An 18793-nucleotide genomic window follows, 5' to 3' on the forward strand; every position below is an offset into this window, starting at 1 on the left:
GTTTTTAGCTTTGAGGTCCGGATTATGGGTGTCCGAATTAACGACTTTTGACTGTACTACATTTAGTAAGGAATTATAAGCCGAATAAAATAAAAACATCTGCCCTGAAGATAAGGATAGTGCTGACAGATCAACTTCCAGTTCATTGCGCGCAGCGATGCCCCTCCCCCGGCAGAAATTGATAAACTGATTTCGGAATGGTTAGAAAAACGAAGGATACGCCTTTATCCATTTTTTGCATTCCACTTTTTGTTTGATGGACATCGAAACATGCTTTCACTTTGTAGATAGATCCTTTGGCAGCTCTAGAATTGGAAATTCTATTTGACATAATCGAAAATTCAAGCTTACTTTTATAAAATTGCTCTAACAGTCTGCAAAAAATAATAAGCCGGATTCAATTCGAAGATTAAGGAACGACGCAATCTGTAACATTAACTGAAATAGATACTAAGATAATTTTAGCTTAGTTTATACCATCCGTTATACATTAAACGTGCATGCGTAAATGTATTATACGCATGTGCATGCGTAAATGCATTATGCGTTGATGCATGCACAGAAAGTTTGTAGCTTTGAGGTCTGGATTATAGATCATTCCGGATTAACGACTTTTGACTGTATTATTACTGACAATGTGTATAAAAAATTTTCATTTCATGGCAAGAAAAACACTTTTCCTTTATTATAATAATTAAATAGTTATTCAATTCTTTTTTTTACTGAGTTATAAAACTGTGTATGTTTTACAGAGGTTTAACCATTTTGTCATTTTTTGTCTTCTATCAAAATTATTTTGTTGGCCTTAAAGACCTGGTTTCAGGTATGAAATCTTAGGCTATCTGCAGTCTGCCAGTATAACTTAATATGTATTGATCAAACAAGGTGAAACAAGATAATTTTATTCCTAATCTCACCTAGAGTGTCCAGTAAGAATACATTCTTTCTCTCATAAAATGTATGTGATTGCAAAGCAAAGGTGCAGTAGACTTTAATAAATTATCCTATAAATTCTTTAAATTTACCATTAAATGAAGAATATCCTAAATTATGCCAAAGATCTAAAGAATACAAAATCCTCCATTCATAATGAGCATTACTTCATTGTTAGCAATACTTAATCATAAAATGAAAATTTAAAAGAAAAAAAAAATCAAACTATTTTTAACTTTCTGAGTGATATAGCTTCTTTGAATTTGCTCATGAAGACTGGTATTTAAAGAGCATTTAATAACTTAAGTTGTATAATTACTTATTTTAGTGTCTGTTTTAAGATGGTTAATATTATTAACATTCATAACATGGTATTTAGATCATCAAAGAAAGTAAGAAAGCAAAACAATCTCATGGCTGAATAAAGGCTGTCATGCTGTCAGTTAAATTCTGTTTTTAATTTAATGAATGAATCAAATTTAACATAAAATATTATCATCATCTATGTACTTAGCTCTCTGAAGAACTTCTTTATCAAATCCCCTAAGTTAAACTTTTATTAATCAAATATTTCATAGAGAAAAATATTATCTCTCTTATCAAGATGTATTTTGTTTCCTTATGCATCTCTAAAGTGGGATAAAGAAACAGAGGTTTTCAAGAAATATTGTTATAAATAATATGCCAAGAAGATGCATGCATATATATTTGCAATCAAGACTCAAAATAATTGGCTAAGTGTTAATGCCAAAATAAGATGGTTATTGTTCTTTGTTTTTTAATCTGCTAGTGCTTATATTTGCCTTGTGTTATTCTTTAATTAACATACATAAGTTTTGATTCATTCAGTTTTCTTTGAAGCTTAAGGTAATCTCCTTTAAATGAGTTAGATGTGGAATGTGCATAATGCAAAATTATATATGAGATGTTATTTTGTAAGTATGGAAAATGATTGGAATCGTGGAAAATTTCTTTGAATTTATGCATAATAAAAAATTCTTCTGGGGTTTTGTAATGCTAGTTATTCAAAAATAAAAGTACACTAGAGGGAAAATTGTTCAGTTTTCACATTTAGTGTCTTATTATTCTTGCAAACAATTAACCACTAATATTTAATTCATTGCAATATTGTTTGTGTAATAATTACAAGTGAATGCAATTTTTAATAGGGTAAAGTTGTTATTCTAAAATTCAAAACTGCAGATTTTCAAACACATACCAGGAATCATTCTCTGTCTCACTATACATCTGATGCTGAGATTGTGTACAAAGCTGCAAAGAAGTTAATTGATGCAGAGATAACAGCTGTTGCCCCCAGACTTTTAAAGCTTAGACTAATGGGTTTGTATAACTTTTTGTATATCTAATTACAATATTGCATATAATCAAATTTTAACATCATCTTTTATAACTTTTCTTTAAAATCAATTTATCATATGTTTTAGAAATTTAGCTGCTCAGACTCATTCAGCTGCTTATTGAAAATATTGCTTAAATATATATATAAGAAAGTGCTATTCCATATGTTTCAGACTGCTGTCTATGAAATATTTGCCTTGTGCAACATCAAGTACTTTATTAAACTAATTCTGCATTTTAGATATGTGGTTGCTTCACAAAGGCAAGAAATAATCAAACTTTTAATATAATTTTTTATAACTACTATTTTTTTCTTTTCTTCACATATTTTACAAATTTAGCTACTCAGGGTACCCTATCCATCAAAGATATTGTTTAAAATCTGCACACAAAAAAAATATTCCTTATATTTGAGAATGCTAGTTTTGAAATATTAGCCTCATGCAATATTTAATATTTTATGCAACTACAGTGCCTGCCACTTATTAAACTGGCTGGTTAATAAACTCATCTGCTTATTGTGTTCAAATTTCTGGGGACCAAAACGAATATATACTAATTAGTAGAAAAGCTGCCAATTATAAAACTCAAACTGGCAAAAGTCTGATTATCCAGATCTAGAATAGGCTGTTTGTAGTCCATTCATTTTTCTTTCTCTTCAATAAAATGGGTTTAGCAGAAATTTTGGCCAGTTTATTTAGAATCAAGACCCTATCTCTTTTTCTGGACTAGAGCTGACAACAATAGAATACCTTTCTGTTATGATTAACAAAACTAGTCCTCTAGAGACATTGAAAACAATTTCTTTAATTATAAATGAATGAGTGTTTCCCAGTACAGTACAAAGTCCGTAATCTAGACATCCATTATCCGGAATGATCTGTAATCCGGACCTCAAAGCCACAAACTTACGCATGCGCGTTTAATGCGTGTGTCCGCTATGCATGCGCGTGAAGCGTTTAACCATGCGCGCTTCCAATAGAAAATGACAGAGAGGTGATTGAAAACGAAAAAATTTCGATTGACAAGTTAGTCGGTATTCTCGACACAGTAATTACAGGACTTGAACAGTGGAACTTTGTAACTGAACAAGAAATTATGTCTGTCTATAGAATTAAAGAGAAAGTATTATCACATAAAATGAAGCAACTTAAACAACTTACATTGGAAGAAATGTTTAATAAAGTAAACAAATAAATATTAAGCTTTTTTTGGTAAATTTTGATACCCTTTAGATCATAATTGCTCTTTATTTCATAAATTACGGTTTGATATTTTTAATTGTATAATTTCTACATGCCATCTTACAGATTTAAATTGATGATCTATGATCCGGAAAAACCCCTAATCCAGAATCCCCAAAGTCCCAACAAGTCTGGATTATGGACTTTGTACTGTATTAAAAAATAGGCGCTGCTTAAGTGAACACTGGTTCTCTTTCTCAAACACCAGTGATGGGGATGGATGTGCATGCACACATTAAGTTTTCAGTGTGTTCTTAGAAAACATCATGAAACATTTCCTTGCATTATCTTACATTATCAGTCTTTGATTGGAAAAAAGAGAGTGATCACTGTAGGCTGAAGAAAAAAGAAAAGAAAGCATTGATTACACCTATAATAACCATGAAGTCACTTGTTTGACTTGACAGATAAAGGTACTATCTTCCTGCTGGCAAGAAACAGGAATTTTGGATTTTAATAAATCACTGGAAGAAATTTTTTCATTTGCTGTATGCATGATTTGTAACATATGGAAACGCCTAAATGAAATTATTTGAGCATAAAAGAAAGGGATAAATTTGCTGAAGGATTATGGTACGTTTGGCAAATGCAGCCAAAGAGAAAATGTATAAAAGAAAAGGATAAATTTGCTGATTGATTATGATATGTTTGGCAAATGCAGCCAAAGAGAAGCATTTTTTTAAATGGAGATTTCCCAAACAGCACTGTGCAGTTTTCTTAAACAAAGAGGTAAAATTGATAAAGAACTAGTAAAAGAATGCAGATGTCTGTAAGAAACACAAAAGGATAGAAAATTCAGAAACATTTAAACTCTTCTAGGATGGTTTCAAGCTATGACACTAAAAAATGTTCTAATTTCTGGAGCTCTTCTGATCATAAAAGCTGTAAAATTCACTAAAATACTATGAGAAATTTTTGTTCCAAGTGATGGATGGCTCACAATAGAAAGCAAGAAATAACATTATGTATTGGAAACTTCATGGTGAGAAGCAAAGAGCAGATTATTATTCAGCTGAAAAATGGGTAAAAGATATTTTACCTGGTCTTCTAAAAGATTAAAAGCCACATGAAATTTATAACACAAATGAAACTGGTTTGTTTTACAGAGCATTACTGGAGTGCATGTTAATGTTTAAATGAGAAACAGCAGCTGATTTTAAGAAATTAAAAGAACGGGTTGTGTTATTAATGTGCTCTATGGATGCAACAATTAAAAAGATAAAAGTGTTACTGGAAAGAATAGAAAACCCCGATGTTTAAAAGAAGTCAAGAATTTACTTTTAACCTGCCATAGTAACAAGCACTCATCGATGGCATGCAGAATTTTTTTCTAATATCTTTTTGAATTGGAACAGAAAGCTGAAAAATGGAAAAAAATAGCTTTACTGTTAGATAACTGTGCTGCACACCTCTCTGATATTGTTCTGAAAAATATGAAATTAGTGTTTCTTCCTGCAGATATGACATCTATCATTCAGCCATTAGACTAAGGTATTTCAAATGCAATTACAGAAACAGTGTAGTTAAAAAAACGATGAGTGAAAATGAATCTTATGCAAATGCAAGTACGTTGAAAGAGATAAGTAAATCAATATCTTTGGTAGAGGCTATGCATATTATAGTCAACACATGGTAAGCAAACTCCCAAAACACAGTTAGAAATCACCTTAAAAATATGGTATTTATTTAGAAGAAGCCACAAAGAAATTCTAAAATATTTCTAATATTTCAAACATCAGTGAGCGAAGTTACAAAGATTTGTTTTTAGAGAGTACATTTCAATTAATGTTAATATTTAGACAGCATGTGAAAACACTGACTATGATATTACAAAAAATGTTAAAAAGAGTTACTGAAACTGATAGTGAAAAGGATGCTGGAGAAAGTGACTACTTGCCAGTCTGCTGAATCAAGGAAATCGCTACAAGCTCTAAGACAACTTCTTGAATTGAAAGATGGAGATTAAAAAAGCTACCAACAGTTTTACGAACTTGAAAACACAATTGAAAGACTATTGACAAACAGTATGAAACAAATATGGATAGAGCAGTTGTTTGTAAATAGTTTAATTTAAGCATTAATTTTTAATTAATAATTTAACTATTAATTATAATTTAACTATAATTTTTTTCTTTTTACTTTAAATGTGCTATTTAATGATTAAATCAACATATTAGAGCTATTTGAGTAAAATATCAGCTTGAAAATTAAGTATATAGCTGTCAGTATGCTTGAATTACAAAGTGCAACCAAAAGAAGTTTCTTGCAGGTGCCTACAATTTTTAGATTTCAGATAGAGAAAGCAACTACGAATTTTAGTTTTTTCCTTTGCATTATTATTTATGCATGTCTTTTGCAAATAATTGGGAATCTAAAGAAAACAAAAAAGAAAATTTATTGGAAAGAAAGTCTCATAATTTTATCCAGGGAGAAAAAGAGAAATTTATAAGTTAATTAACCATAATCTACTGAAAAAGTAGATTATGGTTAGATTAATACTGTAGAAAATCCAATTGAATATTATTGAAATAAACCTTGTTTGAGGAATATTAAATTTTAAAAGTGAGATTTCAAACATGTTATAAAACTTGCACACATGCGTCAGATGTAACAATGGTTTATAAAGGTATCCCTACATCAAGAATAATTATGATGCAATATATATCAGGGTTCGTACGGTCCTTAAGAGTCCTTAGATTTTTTGGAATCAATTTTTGGTCTTTAAAAGTCCTTAATTTTGATCAAAATCAACAGAAGGTCCTTAATTTTAATCATCTAAAATTTCTGTCTGTTTTTATGACTGTCATTTTGAGTGTGAATTAGCATTTTGAAGAATATTTTTGGCGATTCACTGCCATATATATGGTAATCTTTTGAATAGGTTCATGAGTTGTAATTTGTTTCTATTTCTAATATAAATGATGGGATACTCGAGTTTCTAAGCAAGAAGTGAAACATAAGCATTTCGAAATTCATTTTTTCCAGTAAAGAGCTCTTAAACAACTTTTTGCTTTTGGGGATGTGAATTCTTTTAATAAATGGTTCTAAATTTCGCGACTTTTCAACATTTTGGCGATTTTAAGATTAGTTTCTATAGAAACTTTTTAATTCCAAAATCTGAGAATTTTTCAATGATTTTTTTTAAAACATCGTAACATTGATAAATTTTATTAAAATAATGGTAGTATATTGAAATTATATTTAAAAAATAACATTAAAATAAAACATTTTTATTTTTCGCTGTCATATTATAAAGTTTCATTTTGGCAACTTATACAATATTTTAAATCTGAAAAATAAACAAGGTATAATGCTATAAAGCACAATTTGTGAAACAGCTCTTAGCAAAAGCAAAATTAGCTGTGTAATTAATTAAAAATGTCTTGTTTTTAATTTTTTCATTGTAAAAGTTTTTCCCATGTAATTGTCTCAGAATATTCAAAATTCTCAGAATGTGCATCAGTTTTCTCTATAAAATTAATTTTATACTTTTTCCCTCCTACTTTTTTCCAAAATATTTCTGGCTTTTTTTCTGTTACAGAAATGGTAGGGATAATTTTTCTTTAGGATTTTAGACATTGCAGCTTGGAAAGTTTAGAATGATTTGAAGGCAAGATTTATAGACCTAGATTCTAGAAGATTCGAGAAATATGTGACAAAATGAAAATTTTCTCCATGGTATCAACACGTAGTGGATGTATTTTACAGAAAGTTTGCAATGAATTTCTTAATTTTGGGAGAACATCTGGAAGAACAATGTATTTTACAGAAAGTTTGCAATGAATTTCTTAATTTTGGGAGAAAATCTGGAAGAACAATGAAAACATAATATTTGAATGTATTACTTCTGATACTAGAATCTTAACATGTTTATCTTCTCTTTATTTTCTCTACTTTTCATTAGACAGAAACATGGAAAATATCAAAAATGCTTCTGATCTTATCACATGGGCAGGCATTATAGAAAGGGATTTTTTTATTAATAAAGAAATTGAAAACTTACAGTTTAAAAGATTCATCTAATATTTCTTAATGCATCATACACATAGCTGGCAATAGGCATTTTCCCACCTGATGCAATCTCTGTGGATCCTAAATTCTGCTGCCTACTGCCTTTCTAAATTCTGCTTCCAATGCTTGCTTTAAATTCTAAAAGTTTTGCCATTTCTAGATTTTGTTGTTCGGTGCGTTACTAAATTCTAGAAATTCTGCCACATCAGCTCTCTAACCATCCTTTACTATATATATTTTGCTTCTGAATGTTCATATTACTAAAGAAATAAAATTAGCTGCTTTTTCTGTACATTATATTTAGTGTTTTTTAGAATAACGGAAATCCTTAATTAAATCCAAAAATTATAAAATGAAAAGGAAACGTGTTGAAGAAAGAAACTGAGTACATAAAGGAAATTATTCTTCAAAGATATGTGCAGTTATTATTATGTAAATTACCCAATTGTTTGATTTCAACCTTCACTGTAATTTCCCATTTCTATTTCCTCATATGATAGAGTTATTGAGCCAGATTAAATTACAATTAAATTGTATAATCTTTGACCACTAGTTCACATTATTAGTTTGACTTTGATTGTTCTTGTTTAATTACGTCACCGTGAGCTGTAATTGATTTTGTTAGCATCAGAACATGCCTTTATGTTTAATGGATTTTAAATAAGAGGCTCATTTAAACCTTTGTCTAATATTGTAGTTAATTTCAGACATAGTGATAATATGCTTCACGTCTGTTGGGGGTTTGGGACTATTTAACTTTTACCAGATCAATTAAACCCTCATAGGTACATTATGGAGAGATTGATAAGTTAAGAGATGAAGCACGCAGAAACTAGTGAGAGCATTGGTTTGCATATTGAGACAAATCTGTAATTGTTAGAAAAGATGCTTAAAAGAGAAGTAAATCGATATAAACGTTCAAATATGACCAACTATCATAAATGTAAAATATTTAATGCTACTTGATAAATTTGCATAGTTTATTTTATTCTCAAACTTATTAACAATTATGTTAATTAATTCATGTTTAGTAATAATGCGTACTACTTAGGGATCTATTTTATTTTTAGGATGCTATTATAAAAGTGAAATTCAGGCATAGATAATATCTTCAATTGAATTTATTCAGTTCCCATTTGCTCATAGGTCCTTAATTTTTTTCATTAATGATCCTTAAAAGTACTTAATTTCCGTGTGCAGAAATGTGTTCGAACCCTGTTTATATATTCATTGTCATTTTATTAAAAAAAAATTCTGACCAGTTGGCTTCATAAAGCTAGATTTTTAAAATTCGGATAAATAAGATTCTATTGTAATTAAGATTTTTTCCCTTTTAAATTGTGTCATGTTACAGTATCTATGAGCTTTTGTTGCTTAAAGCTGGGTGTAACGGATATTTAACTTCAGTCCAAGCATGTGCAAAAACTCGTTAAATAATTCCAGGTGCCTGGTTTATTCATGTTTTGATCCCTCCAGTCTTTTTCACTTGCAATGCATACACTTTGTTTTTGAGATATTCCCCACAAGGAAAAATCGAGCTGTCTATTATTGGGAAAATAAGAATGAGCCATCTTGCCCATTCCTTTTATCCAAATAATAGAGAATAGAAAATGGGCCTTCTTGCCAGATGTTTATGTCAGGAAACTCCTTGTTCAAACAATGTTACACAACTGTACTTCAATCAAAGGGTTGCCAAATGATAGGTGCAAATGGGGGGAAAAGTCCAACAATAAAGAAATTTTTAAATTACCTTAGCAGGCTTTCTAAATGTTGTGTTTCTGCTGTTTATATATTTTCAGTCTTTTCCTGTAAAATATTTCCCACCAACGGCCAATTGATAAAGTCGCTGAACATTGATAGTTAAACCTGGTGAACGGGCTAGCTCTGTTGTTGGTTTTCATGGTTTTCTCCATGTGTAATGTGAATATGACAGTTCCCTTAAAATTCCTCCATGAAAGCATTGCTCTCCCTAGGCAGATAGCTCTTGAGTTGCTTTGCCTAATAAACTAATCTAACCTAACCTTAACATATCAGGATCTTATGGACTGATCATTATTTTGTTAGAAGCAATGATATAATTTTTTATTTTTGTAGAGACTGTTATTTTTACTTATTTTAAGTATTCAGTGTGTGAATGAAAATGAAAAGAATTCTTTAGATCAATTCTGAAAAAAAAATTTTAATTATGTGGATTAGTTAAAAAATATGTTTAGATGTTGTATTCCCATAGTTAAAATTTTACAGTTGTTTCCCCCCCCCCAAAAAAATAGCTTTTCAAAACAAGAAAATAGTATTTTTCTTTGGAAAGGACTTCTTCATTGTAGCTTTCTGTTATAATTATAAAAACACAGTGGATATATTTCATTTAGATTTAACTAAAATTGTTGTAGTTCTTTGCTTATTTTGAGATATTAATTAATTTTAAGATCTGTAGTATTACCAAATGATCAATTAATTTCAAAATTTGTTTTTGAGAGATTTTAATTCAGTTGTAAATGCATAATATTATAAAATGATTTATTAATTTCCTTCACTGAACTGAAATTATTAGTTTATTAGATTTTTAACTCATCTCTGTTATACCCATTATCAATTCATTATAAACAGTCACCTTTGCGATTAAATCTTCTGAATTTGAGATCCAATAATTTTAGCCTTTAACTGATCCATTGTGGGGGAGGTTTTTGCCCCCTTTTTTATTTATTGATTTATATTGGTGGGCTGTTGGCAATTGAAAAATTAAGGGAAACAGATATTATTCAATAAATAAAATCGTTAGTTATGTCTTATTTCTAGTTTTTCCAGATGAGATTTTTTAAAAAAATTTGTCTTATTTCAGAGTCTTTCAGTGAAACAGGTAAAAACAGTTCCCATTTGCTTTCCCATGTGTGATCAACATTAAGTCGGGAGGGCATGTAATTGTGAGATATGAGTCAAATGATAACAACAATGGATAGTTTTAGGTACTTCATTGATATCATAAAATGGTGACAACTAATATTGTAAACACACGCAGAGAAGAAAGAAAGAAATCATGTAATTACAGCTCAGTGTTGTTATCTTGAAGCATATTTAGCTCTTCAAAATATATTAACATTAATTTCTAAAAAAAAATCATATTAAAATATTTTGAAAATGCTATATATTAAATGAAAATTCAGAACATCTGAAGAATGGGCTAGCAATAAATATAATTAAAAAAATATTCCTCAGATAATAAAATGGATTCATTATTTTAGTAACTAATTTTTCAAAAACAGGAATTTAATCGTCAAGGAGAATATTGAGCCATATATTAAAGAAAGATTTTTTATGGCGATTTCTGAACAGTTGCTCTATGTTCCTCAAGTAAAAGCTATGTCTTCTTTTCCAGCTGAAATTAATACTCTCTGCATATCTTCATAAACCTTCCTTGTTTCATTTTTATATTTTTCCCTTGGAATTATTTAAAATATATGACTTGCACCTTTCAATTTCTTCTTCTAAAGCAAATAGTTAAAGGGCTTTCTCTGTAATAAACATCTGACAGCCAATTAGCAGAACTAATTTAATATGGAATCTGTGAAATCAGTCTAATATATACTCAATAAAATTTTCAATTATAAGCTTTGATTTTTAGGGGGGAGGTGGTAATAAATTTTTTAAAGAAAATATAGCTTCCATCATGTGAAAGAAATGTGGCCCAATTTTTGATGTTTTCATCATGAACGTTTGCGCAAGGAAATAAAAAAAAACCTGAAGTGGCATGATTTTTGTAACCACTCCAGAAAACCTGAAGTGGGAAAACGCAGGTGGAACATCACAAAAATTATCTATGTGTAAAATAGAATTTGTTAGATGTAGCTCAGTTTATTATTTCATCCTAAAGGTTAGCATTTCACATGCAGTGCATTAAAAAAATAAAACGAATTTTAATTTTAAGAATTATTATGATCAGAATGATGACAGTTTTTTTCGTATTTTCTTTCTTTTTTTTTTTTTTTTTTTTTTCTTAAATGTATGTAGAATACTATTCATAGATTATTTATAACTTTAACATTTATTGTGTAATATTTTTATGTTTTTATGTTTTGTTTTAACATAAATGTTATTTATTTCATGTATTAGGTGTAAGGATGGCAAATTTGGTGTATGAAGACTCTGTTCCTCAGAGCGAAAAACAACTTGTTAAGCTAAAGGATTTTATTCAATCAAAATCATTGAATATAGATAAAAAAACTAGTCCAGTCAAAAGCCTTTTAACAAACTTTACCTGTCCTGATTCTTACACTGACTGTAAAATTGATCATGTTGATGTTTGTAAAAGTGCATCAAGCATCCTAGAAAATATTCCAAGAGAACATTGGAATAATAAATCACTGAACTGCTGTGATGTGTCTGAAAATTCTCTCTCATCACCAAGTTTCAACAATGGTGTAGAAATCTCTAGTCCTGTGATGTCTTATTCTTGTCCTGTTTGTAGATTAAATCAAAATTTCAACAACCTTATTGAACTGAATGCTCATATTGACAATTGTTTGAATAAAGTGGCTATTAAAGAAATACTTGCTGAGGATTCTTTGGGGAGTTCAAAAAGGTATATAATTAAAGTTTACCTAGTTTTTAAACTATTAAGCTATATATTAAGCTATAAAAATGAAGGTCTAGATTTTAAAATGTTTCTTAGAATAAAGATATTATTTCCTTTTTAACGAAGAGAGACAAAATATATGCCCTGAAATATTGTCCTTGAAGTCAGATATTCCTTGCATAATCCTTAGCCATAATCAGTTAAACAAAAATATATCTAAATGAACTCATCTGACATCATCTTCCTCAAAGTTATTGATAAAGAAGTAATAAACATTACAAATAATGGTTTTATAATAATTACCAATGTTAGTTCATCTAACTTGAAAAAGTATAATTTTTGCTAAAATTTGTTGATTTAAATCATCATGTCTTCTTGATTTGTTTATAAAAGTGTAAATTCACTATGGTATGTAAATTTTAATAATACAGCTGACTGTCAAGCTGTTATAAAACTAAAATTTAGTGGGGCAAATGATAATTTTTACTATGTTTTAATTTCAAATTTCACACAAAACTGCAAGAAGTTGATTATAATATGAATTTTTATATGTATGGATAGTTATACAGGATGTCCCAGAATTATTAGGACCAATTTCAGGGGAAGGTAGAGGGACATCACAAGGATTTAAATTTGCATAGCAACCCATGGTCGGAAATGTGATGGGTCGGAAAGTAGCATGACAGGTACAAGAAACAAAGCGACACAAGACTGAGATCATCTGAAATATTTATTGGTCAAAGATTATTACATGTGCTATAGTAGATGATATGTGAAAATGTCACAAAAGATGTTCAAAATTTCCACCAATGCTAGCAATACATGCTTTACACGAGACCATGGATTGGTGGACTTGCTACACCTGGATTTTGTTGGATAGCAACAAAGACCATTCCGGCAACCAGATTCATTTTGAAATCCATAGGTGTTGAGTACATAGCATTTTTCAGTGCACCCCATAGAAAGAAATCCATGCTGCTTAAATCAGAAGAGTGTGGTGGCCAGGGCATGGTCCACAATGCCCAATCCATTGGTGACTAAACACCTAATTCAAATGTTCATGAACACATCTGCTCTCATGAGCAGATGTGCTCCATCATGCTGAAACCTCATATGGCATCTGCTATGTTGTGGCACAAGGTCAGGTAAGGCTTGGTAGCACCTCTTGCAAAAAGATGAGATAATACACAGATGTTAGAGGTGCTGGCAACAAGTAAGGCCCAACTAAGAGGTCGTAGACCACATCAGCTCAAACATGTACTGAAAAGTGATGTTGGGCAGCATGAAGTCTCATGTGATAGGGATTCTTGCCAGCCCATATTGCACATTGTGGTAGTTGAACACACCATTTTGCATGAAGTTTGCCTCATCTGTAAATAAAAGGTAGGATTGGAAATGCTCTTCTTGGCGACAGTGATCGAGATACCACTGTGCAAAACACACGTGTTCATAATGATCTGTGGGCAGCAGCGACGGTACTCTTTGAAGATGATATGGGTGTAAGCCTTCATGCTGCAATACGCAATGAACACTATTCTCAGATCCTCCAACGGCAGTAGCAACACCTCGTACGCTAATACTCAGATCCCTTTGAATGGTATCCAACAAATTTTGTTCCATTCTGGGAGTTCGTAATTCATGGCCTACCCTCACTATGCCTATTACCTCGTAATGATCCATATTCATGCAAACTGTGATGCAGCAATGCAGATCCATTTCGTCTAACACTCTTGTGAACAACTCCCCTCCTATGCTCTTGTCAGTAATGCCATCTAATGCCAAACGAAGACATTTCCAGCCATGGGTAGCTATGCAAATCTAAATCCTTGTGATGTCTGCTACCTTCCCTTAAAGATTGTCCCGATAATCCTGGGACACCCTGTATATAAATTGATTGAATGAAATTATTGATAGTTTTAATCTTGATAGCAATGCTTATATAGAGTTAAAAAAATAAATTTGAACAAAAATTGCATATCATCATTTAATTTACAATTTATAATCATTTCAAATTATTACTGTAAATCATGTAAAATAGTACTCATTTCTGAATATAGAATTTTGGTCTTTTAGATTATATGTAAATTAACATTCTATATAGTACAGGGTATATACAGTCAAAAGTCGTTAATCCGGACTTGTCGGGATTTCGGCAATTCCGGATTATAGATCATCAGTTTAAATCTGGTAAGATGGCATGCAGAAATTATAAAATTATAAATATGAAAGCCTATCGCAGCCATGATGATCTTCTGCGACACCACTCCAGGCAACTCTGCCGATGTTGTAGGGTCAAAGGCAAACATCTGTGAGCGTAACCCCGCCTTAGACAAGCACCATGAGATGGTGGATGGTACCACGGGAGGTATAGACATGGCTGTAGTGCATTGAATAGTTGACAATGATACTGTTGGAACATTCGGGCCAGGCGAACAATCATCCTATCTTGCCTTGCATTTGTGCTGCTTGGCCTTCCTTCATTTCGTCGGCAATTTCCTTATAGCAACCATTGTTGCCAACATCTTTGCACAGCAATGTCTGTGTGCTGCAGGTGGTGGCCTAATGCTCAGGTATGATCACCGACCATGTTCGAAGTTGTTTAGTTGTCTGTGAGGTCTTCGATATCATCATAATGGCATCTTTAGTTGCTTCGTTATGGAATTAGAATGGCAGCAACAACAAACAGATAAATTTTCCGCCTCTGTTACTGGTTTTATACTTGGCAAATTGCGCACTAGAAATGCATGCTGTGATCACTATACCTGTTCATTTGCATGTTCGATCAAGATGTTTTTGCACACCAAATTTCGTCACGATCACAAAGTCCTTGGTGTTTCAATTTTTTTTTTTTTCTTTTTTTCAAAAGAGTGTAGTAGCATAATTTAGAAACTGAATTAATTTTCAATTTATTAAAATTTTTAATAGTTTAAAGCAGCATGTAAAGCGAACCTGTACAGTTTCAATGTTCCTGTTAGATAACTGAAATTTTAAATCTTAATTGTTTAGAATTAATTACAGATGTAATAATTTCAAATAATAAATTATTAGCCCAAAAAGCTATTTGTCTTGAAACACGATTTTGTGTTGTTTCACTTTTCGAGTCTGTTACCATTTGGAAAAACATCAGATATTTTTCTTTCATATTTAATCTGCCTGTAATTAATTAGCAAATCATTTAAAAGCAATAGATGCAGTTCTTAAGAATCCTTTTTTTTTTTTTTTTTTTTTTTTTTTTGTTTGTTTTTTTCTTTTTTTACTTTCCAATATAATTGCTTTATATAAAAATGCATTTAGTTTATGATATGTCTAATTCTTCTGAACTGCAGTTTATATCATTCTGAGCTATAGGAAACATCCAACCATTTTTAATTTTTAGACATGTGTTGTATGCATCACATGTACTGTGATGATGTCTTTGATAAAAGAAATGAATGATCTTAACATGAAAAATACAAAGGAAAGTATTTTTGCATTTATATTAACCCGTGAGTGCATGGATGGAAAAAAATGGCACAAATGCACGAGTTGGGTTTGTGAAACCTATTATACTTTACATCAGATATATCGTACTTGCATAATTTTTAAATTACAACAACTTTATCTTCTTTTAGTTTAACATATTTACGACACTAAAATCCTAAAATACAGTCAAAAGTCGTTAATCCGGACTCGTCGGGACTTCTGCGATTCCGGATTATTGATTTTTCCGGATTATAGATCATCAGTTTAAATCTCGTAAGATGGCATGCAGAAATTCTAAAATTAAAAATATGAAAACGTAATTTATGAAATAAAGAACAATGATGATCTAAAGGGTATCAAAATTTACAAAAAAAAAGCTTAATATTTATTTGTTTACTTTATTAAATATTTCTTTCAATGTAAGTTGTTTAAGTTGCTTTATTTTATGTGATAATACTTTCTCTTTAATTATATAAAAAGACATAATTTCTTGTTCAGTTACAAAGTTCCGCTGTTCAAGTATTGTAATTACTGTGCCGAGAATACCGACTAACTTGTCAATCGAAATTTTTTCGTTTTCACTAACCTCTCTGTCACCTTCTTCATGTCTTTATCCATTTTTTGCAGCAATTCCACTTTTTGTTTGATGGACATCGAAACATATATTCGTTTTGTAGATCGTTTGGAAGCTCCAGCATCGAAAATTCTATTTGATATAATCAAAAGTTCAAGTTTACTTTTATAGTATTGCTCTTACAGTCTGCAAAAAATAATAAGCCGGATCCAATTCGAAAATTAAGGAACAACACAATCATCAACATTAACGGAAATAGATAATTAGATAATTTTAGCTTATTCCGTCCGTTATACATAAAACGCGCACGCGAAAACGTATTCTGCACTTGCGCACATGCATATGCGCAGACGTAAAAGGTCTTATGCACACGCGTAAACGCCTATGCACATGTGTCAACACGGCGCATGCACAGAAAGTTTTTAGCTTTGAGATCCGGATTATAGATCATTCCGGATTATGGGTGTCCGAATTAACGACTTTTGACTGTAGATCACAAAATAAATTTTTACAACAAAGGTATTTTTTTTAGATATTATAGTAAACTTTAACACAAAACAAAATAGTTAAAATAAAGTAAGCATTTAATAAAGGTATTTTCTATTGTTAATGAATAGCTGACTCAAATCAATCAATGATTCATATTTCATTTTTACATTCATTAAAAAAAAACACAGTGTGCTCTAAACAAAGGTACTTTTTGCATTGCTCACACATGTATTGAGTTTTTCTATCCTTACAGTAGGTACATCGGCCCCTTTTCCTGTTTTATTTTGATGTTTCAGTTGTACAAATATTCCTGACAATTCTTGTGCAGCAATATGAATGTTTTTTGTCATTGCTCTTTCTTTTATATGGTCGGCTGTTAAATCGAACATGAGTTTTTTAAAAGTATTCTTCTGTTTTTATCTTCAGCCTTATCAGGTGCATTTGATTTGAAAATTAAATATGAATTATAAATTGCTACATTTAGTAGAGCACAAAAAATAACCATTGACAAATATTTCGTGTTTCGAGCAACAATATAAAATGTCATTCTCTCATCGAAACAGTCAACACCACCTTTTGTTTCATTACAAAAAGTTATGATTTCAGGTTTCTTCTTGTTATCCATACTTTTGTCAGTTTGTCATCATAATGCATGGATGACAAAAGGATCAATGTTTTACTCAGCTTTGGGATATATGAAAATGTCATATCTTGGTATCCAAACAAACTCCTCAAACAAAGATAATGCTGCAGCCGAATCATCAGTATTATTGAGATTTAAACTTTCATGTCTAAATTATAAAATTTAAATAAATAAATAAATAAATAAATAAAATGAGATTTTGAAAAAAAAAAACCTTGCATATTTGGACGGTTTGGTCTCACAGACCCAAGACGATTAAATAACTCCCTCAGAGAACCTACTTTGATGACAGTGCACATGTTAAATGATGTACTAAAGATAGGAAGGTAGATTGAATATCAGCAGTACAGATGCTGCCATCTGTTTGAAATAATAAAAATTGCATTTGCCCGAGTCTCTCAGATTAAACACGTGCAGCGGCGGGTTAAGAATCATCACAAAATAATATATTTTAAATTCCCTAAAATTTATTTAAATTAGAGGAGATTATTTATTTGTTTAATTGAATATGGCACAGCAGTTAAGAAGGGGTATATGTAACATTTTTGTAAATATTAGATATGTACTTTAAAGTAATTTTGTTCTAATGCTGCATTTTAATTTTTAGGAAATTACCACAACACAAAAAGCAGAGCTTGAAAAAGATAAAGACTGAAAAGAAGATTGAAGAATATTTTCGACGAAATGTAATATAATATGTATGTATATAAATATATAGCAATTTTATTTAGACAATTTATAATAAAAGATTTTATGAATGTATTATTTAAATGTGGCCTTTTCATAATAATAAAAAGTTACATTAATTGTTTTTACACGTAAATCTTTTTCATAATCTGAAGCATGAGTACAAAATTTCATTCTTACGTAACATTATCAAATAAGGTACAGTAAATTACTGTGTAATGCCATCATCAAAACAGCACATAATTAAGGTAACCATATTACTTTACCTGAAAGTAATCTCAATGCTGAAGCTTCATATTACATAATTTACAAAACCCTTTTTATAGCCAAAATTCAGGCAAGGTTTTTTTTTTTTTATTTTTTTTTTATTTTTATTTTTTATTTATTTATTGTTCTGAATTTGCAAAATTATATGTTACAAAATTTGACCAGAAATCTTATAATGCAAATAATATAATTTTCCCCAAATAATTTAAAAATTGAGAAGTGTGAAATGTATATTGAGTGTAAAAGCAAGATAAATAATAACTTTGGCAAACATTTTTGGTTAAATAAGGAGTTGCACACATTTTATTTTACACTTTTCATTCAGTACAATATGAGTACAATTAATAGCAGCAAACTAAAATTTTGAAGTCTGTCATCTATCTTTCCCATCTATCATCTTTTAAAAGAATTTTTAAGCCAATGGATTTCAGTGTCCCTGCTACAATAGATGAAATGAATTAATCAAAAATTGACAGCAGAAAGGCTAAATCTATATTATTTTTTAAATGCAAAAGTTATGATCTTCTAATAAATAACACTTGAGTTTTGAAAAT

The 18793-nt window shown here is 30.4% G+C and overlaps 1 protein-coding gene across 2 annotated transcripts in view; it reads left to right on the forward strand.

Annotated features, from left to right (window-relative positions):
- The window catches only part of LOC118185881 (DNA polymerase kappa-like), an 86705-nt gene extending 68609 nt beyond the window's left edge, over nucleotides 1-18096 (forward strand). For both annotated transcript variants that reach the window (XM_085825797.1, XM_085825799.1), the window contains exons 8-10: nucleotides 2103-2274; nucleotides 11655-12123; nucleotides 17893-18096. In XM_085825797.1, the coding sequence (XP_085681923.1) occupies nucleotides 2103-2274; nucleotides 11655-12123; nucleotides 17893-17980 (729 nt within the window). In that variant the 3' untranslated portion in view covers nucleotides 17981-18096. The remainder of the gene's footprint in view (nucleotides 1-2102; nucleotides 2275-11654; nucleotides 12124-17892) is intronic.
- The last annotated feature ends 697 nt before the right edge of the window (nucleotides 18097-18793 follow it).

This window comes from Stegodyphus dumicola, chromosome 10 (genome assembly GCF_044657685.1).
Source record: "Stegodyphus dumicola isolate Sdum_Otavi_A_Nest chromosome 10, ASM4465768v1".
Lineage (NCBI taxonomy): Eukaryota > Metazoa > Arthropoda > Arachnida > Araneae > Eresidae > Stegodyphus > Stegodyphus dumicola.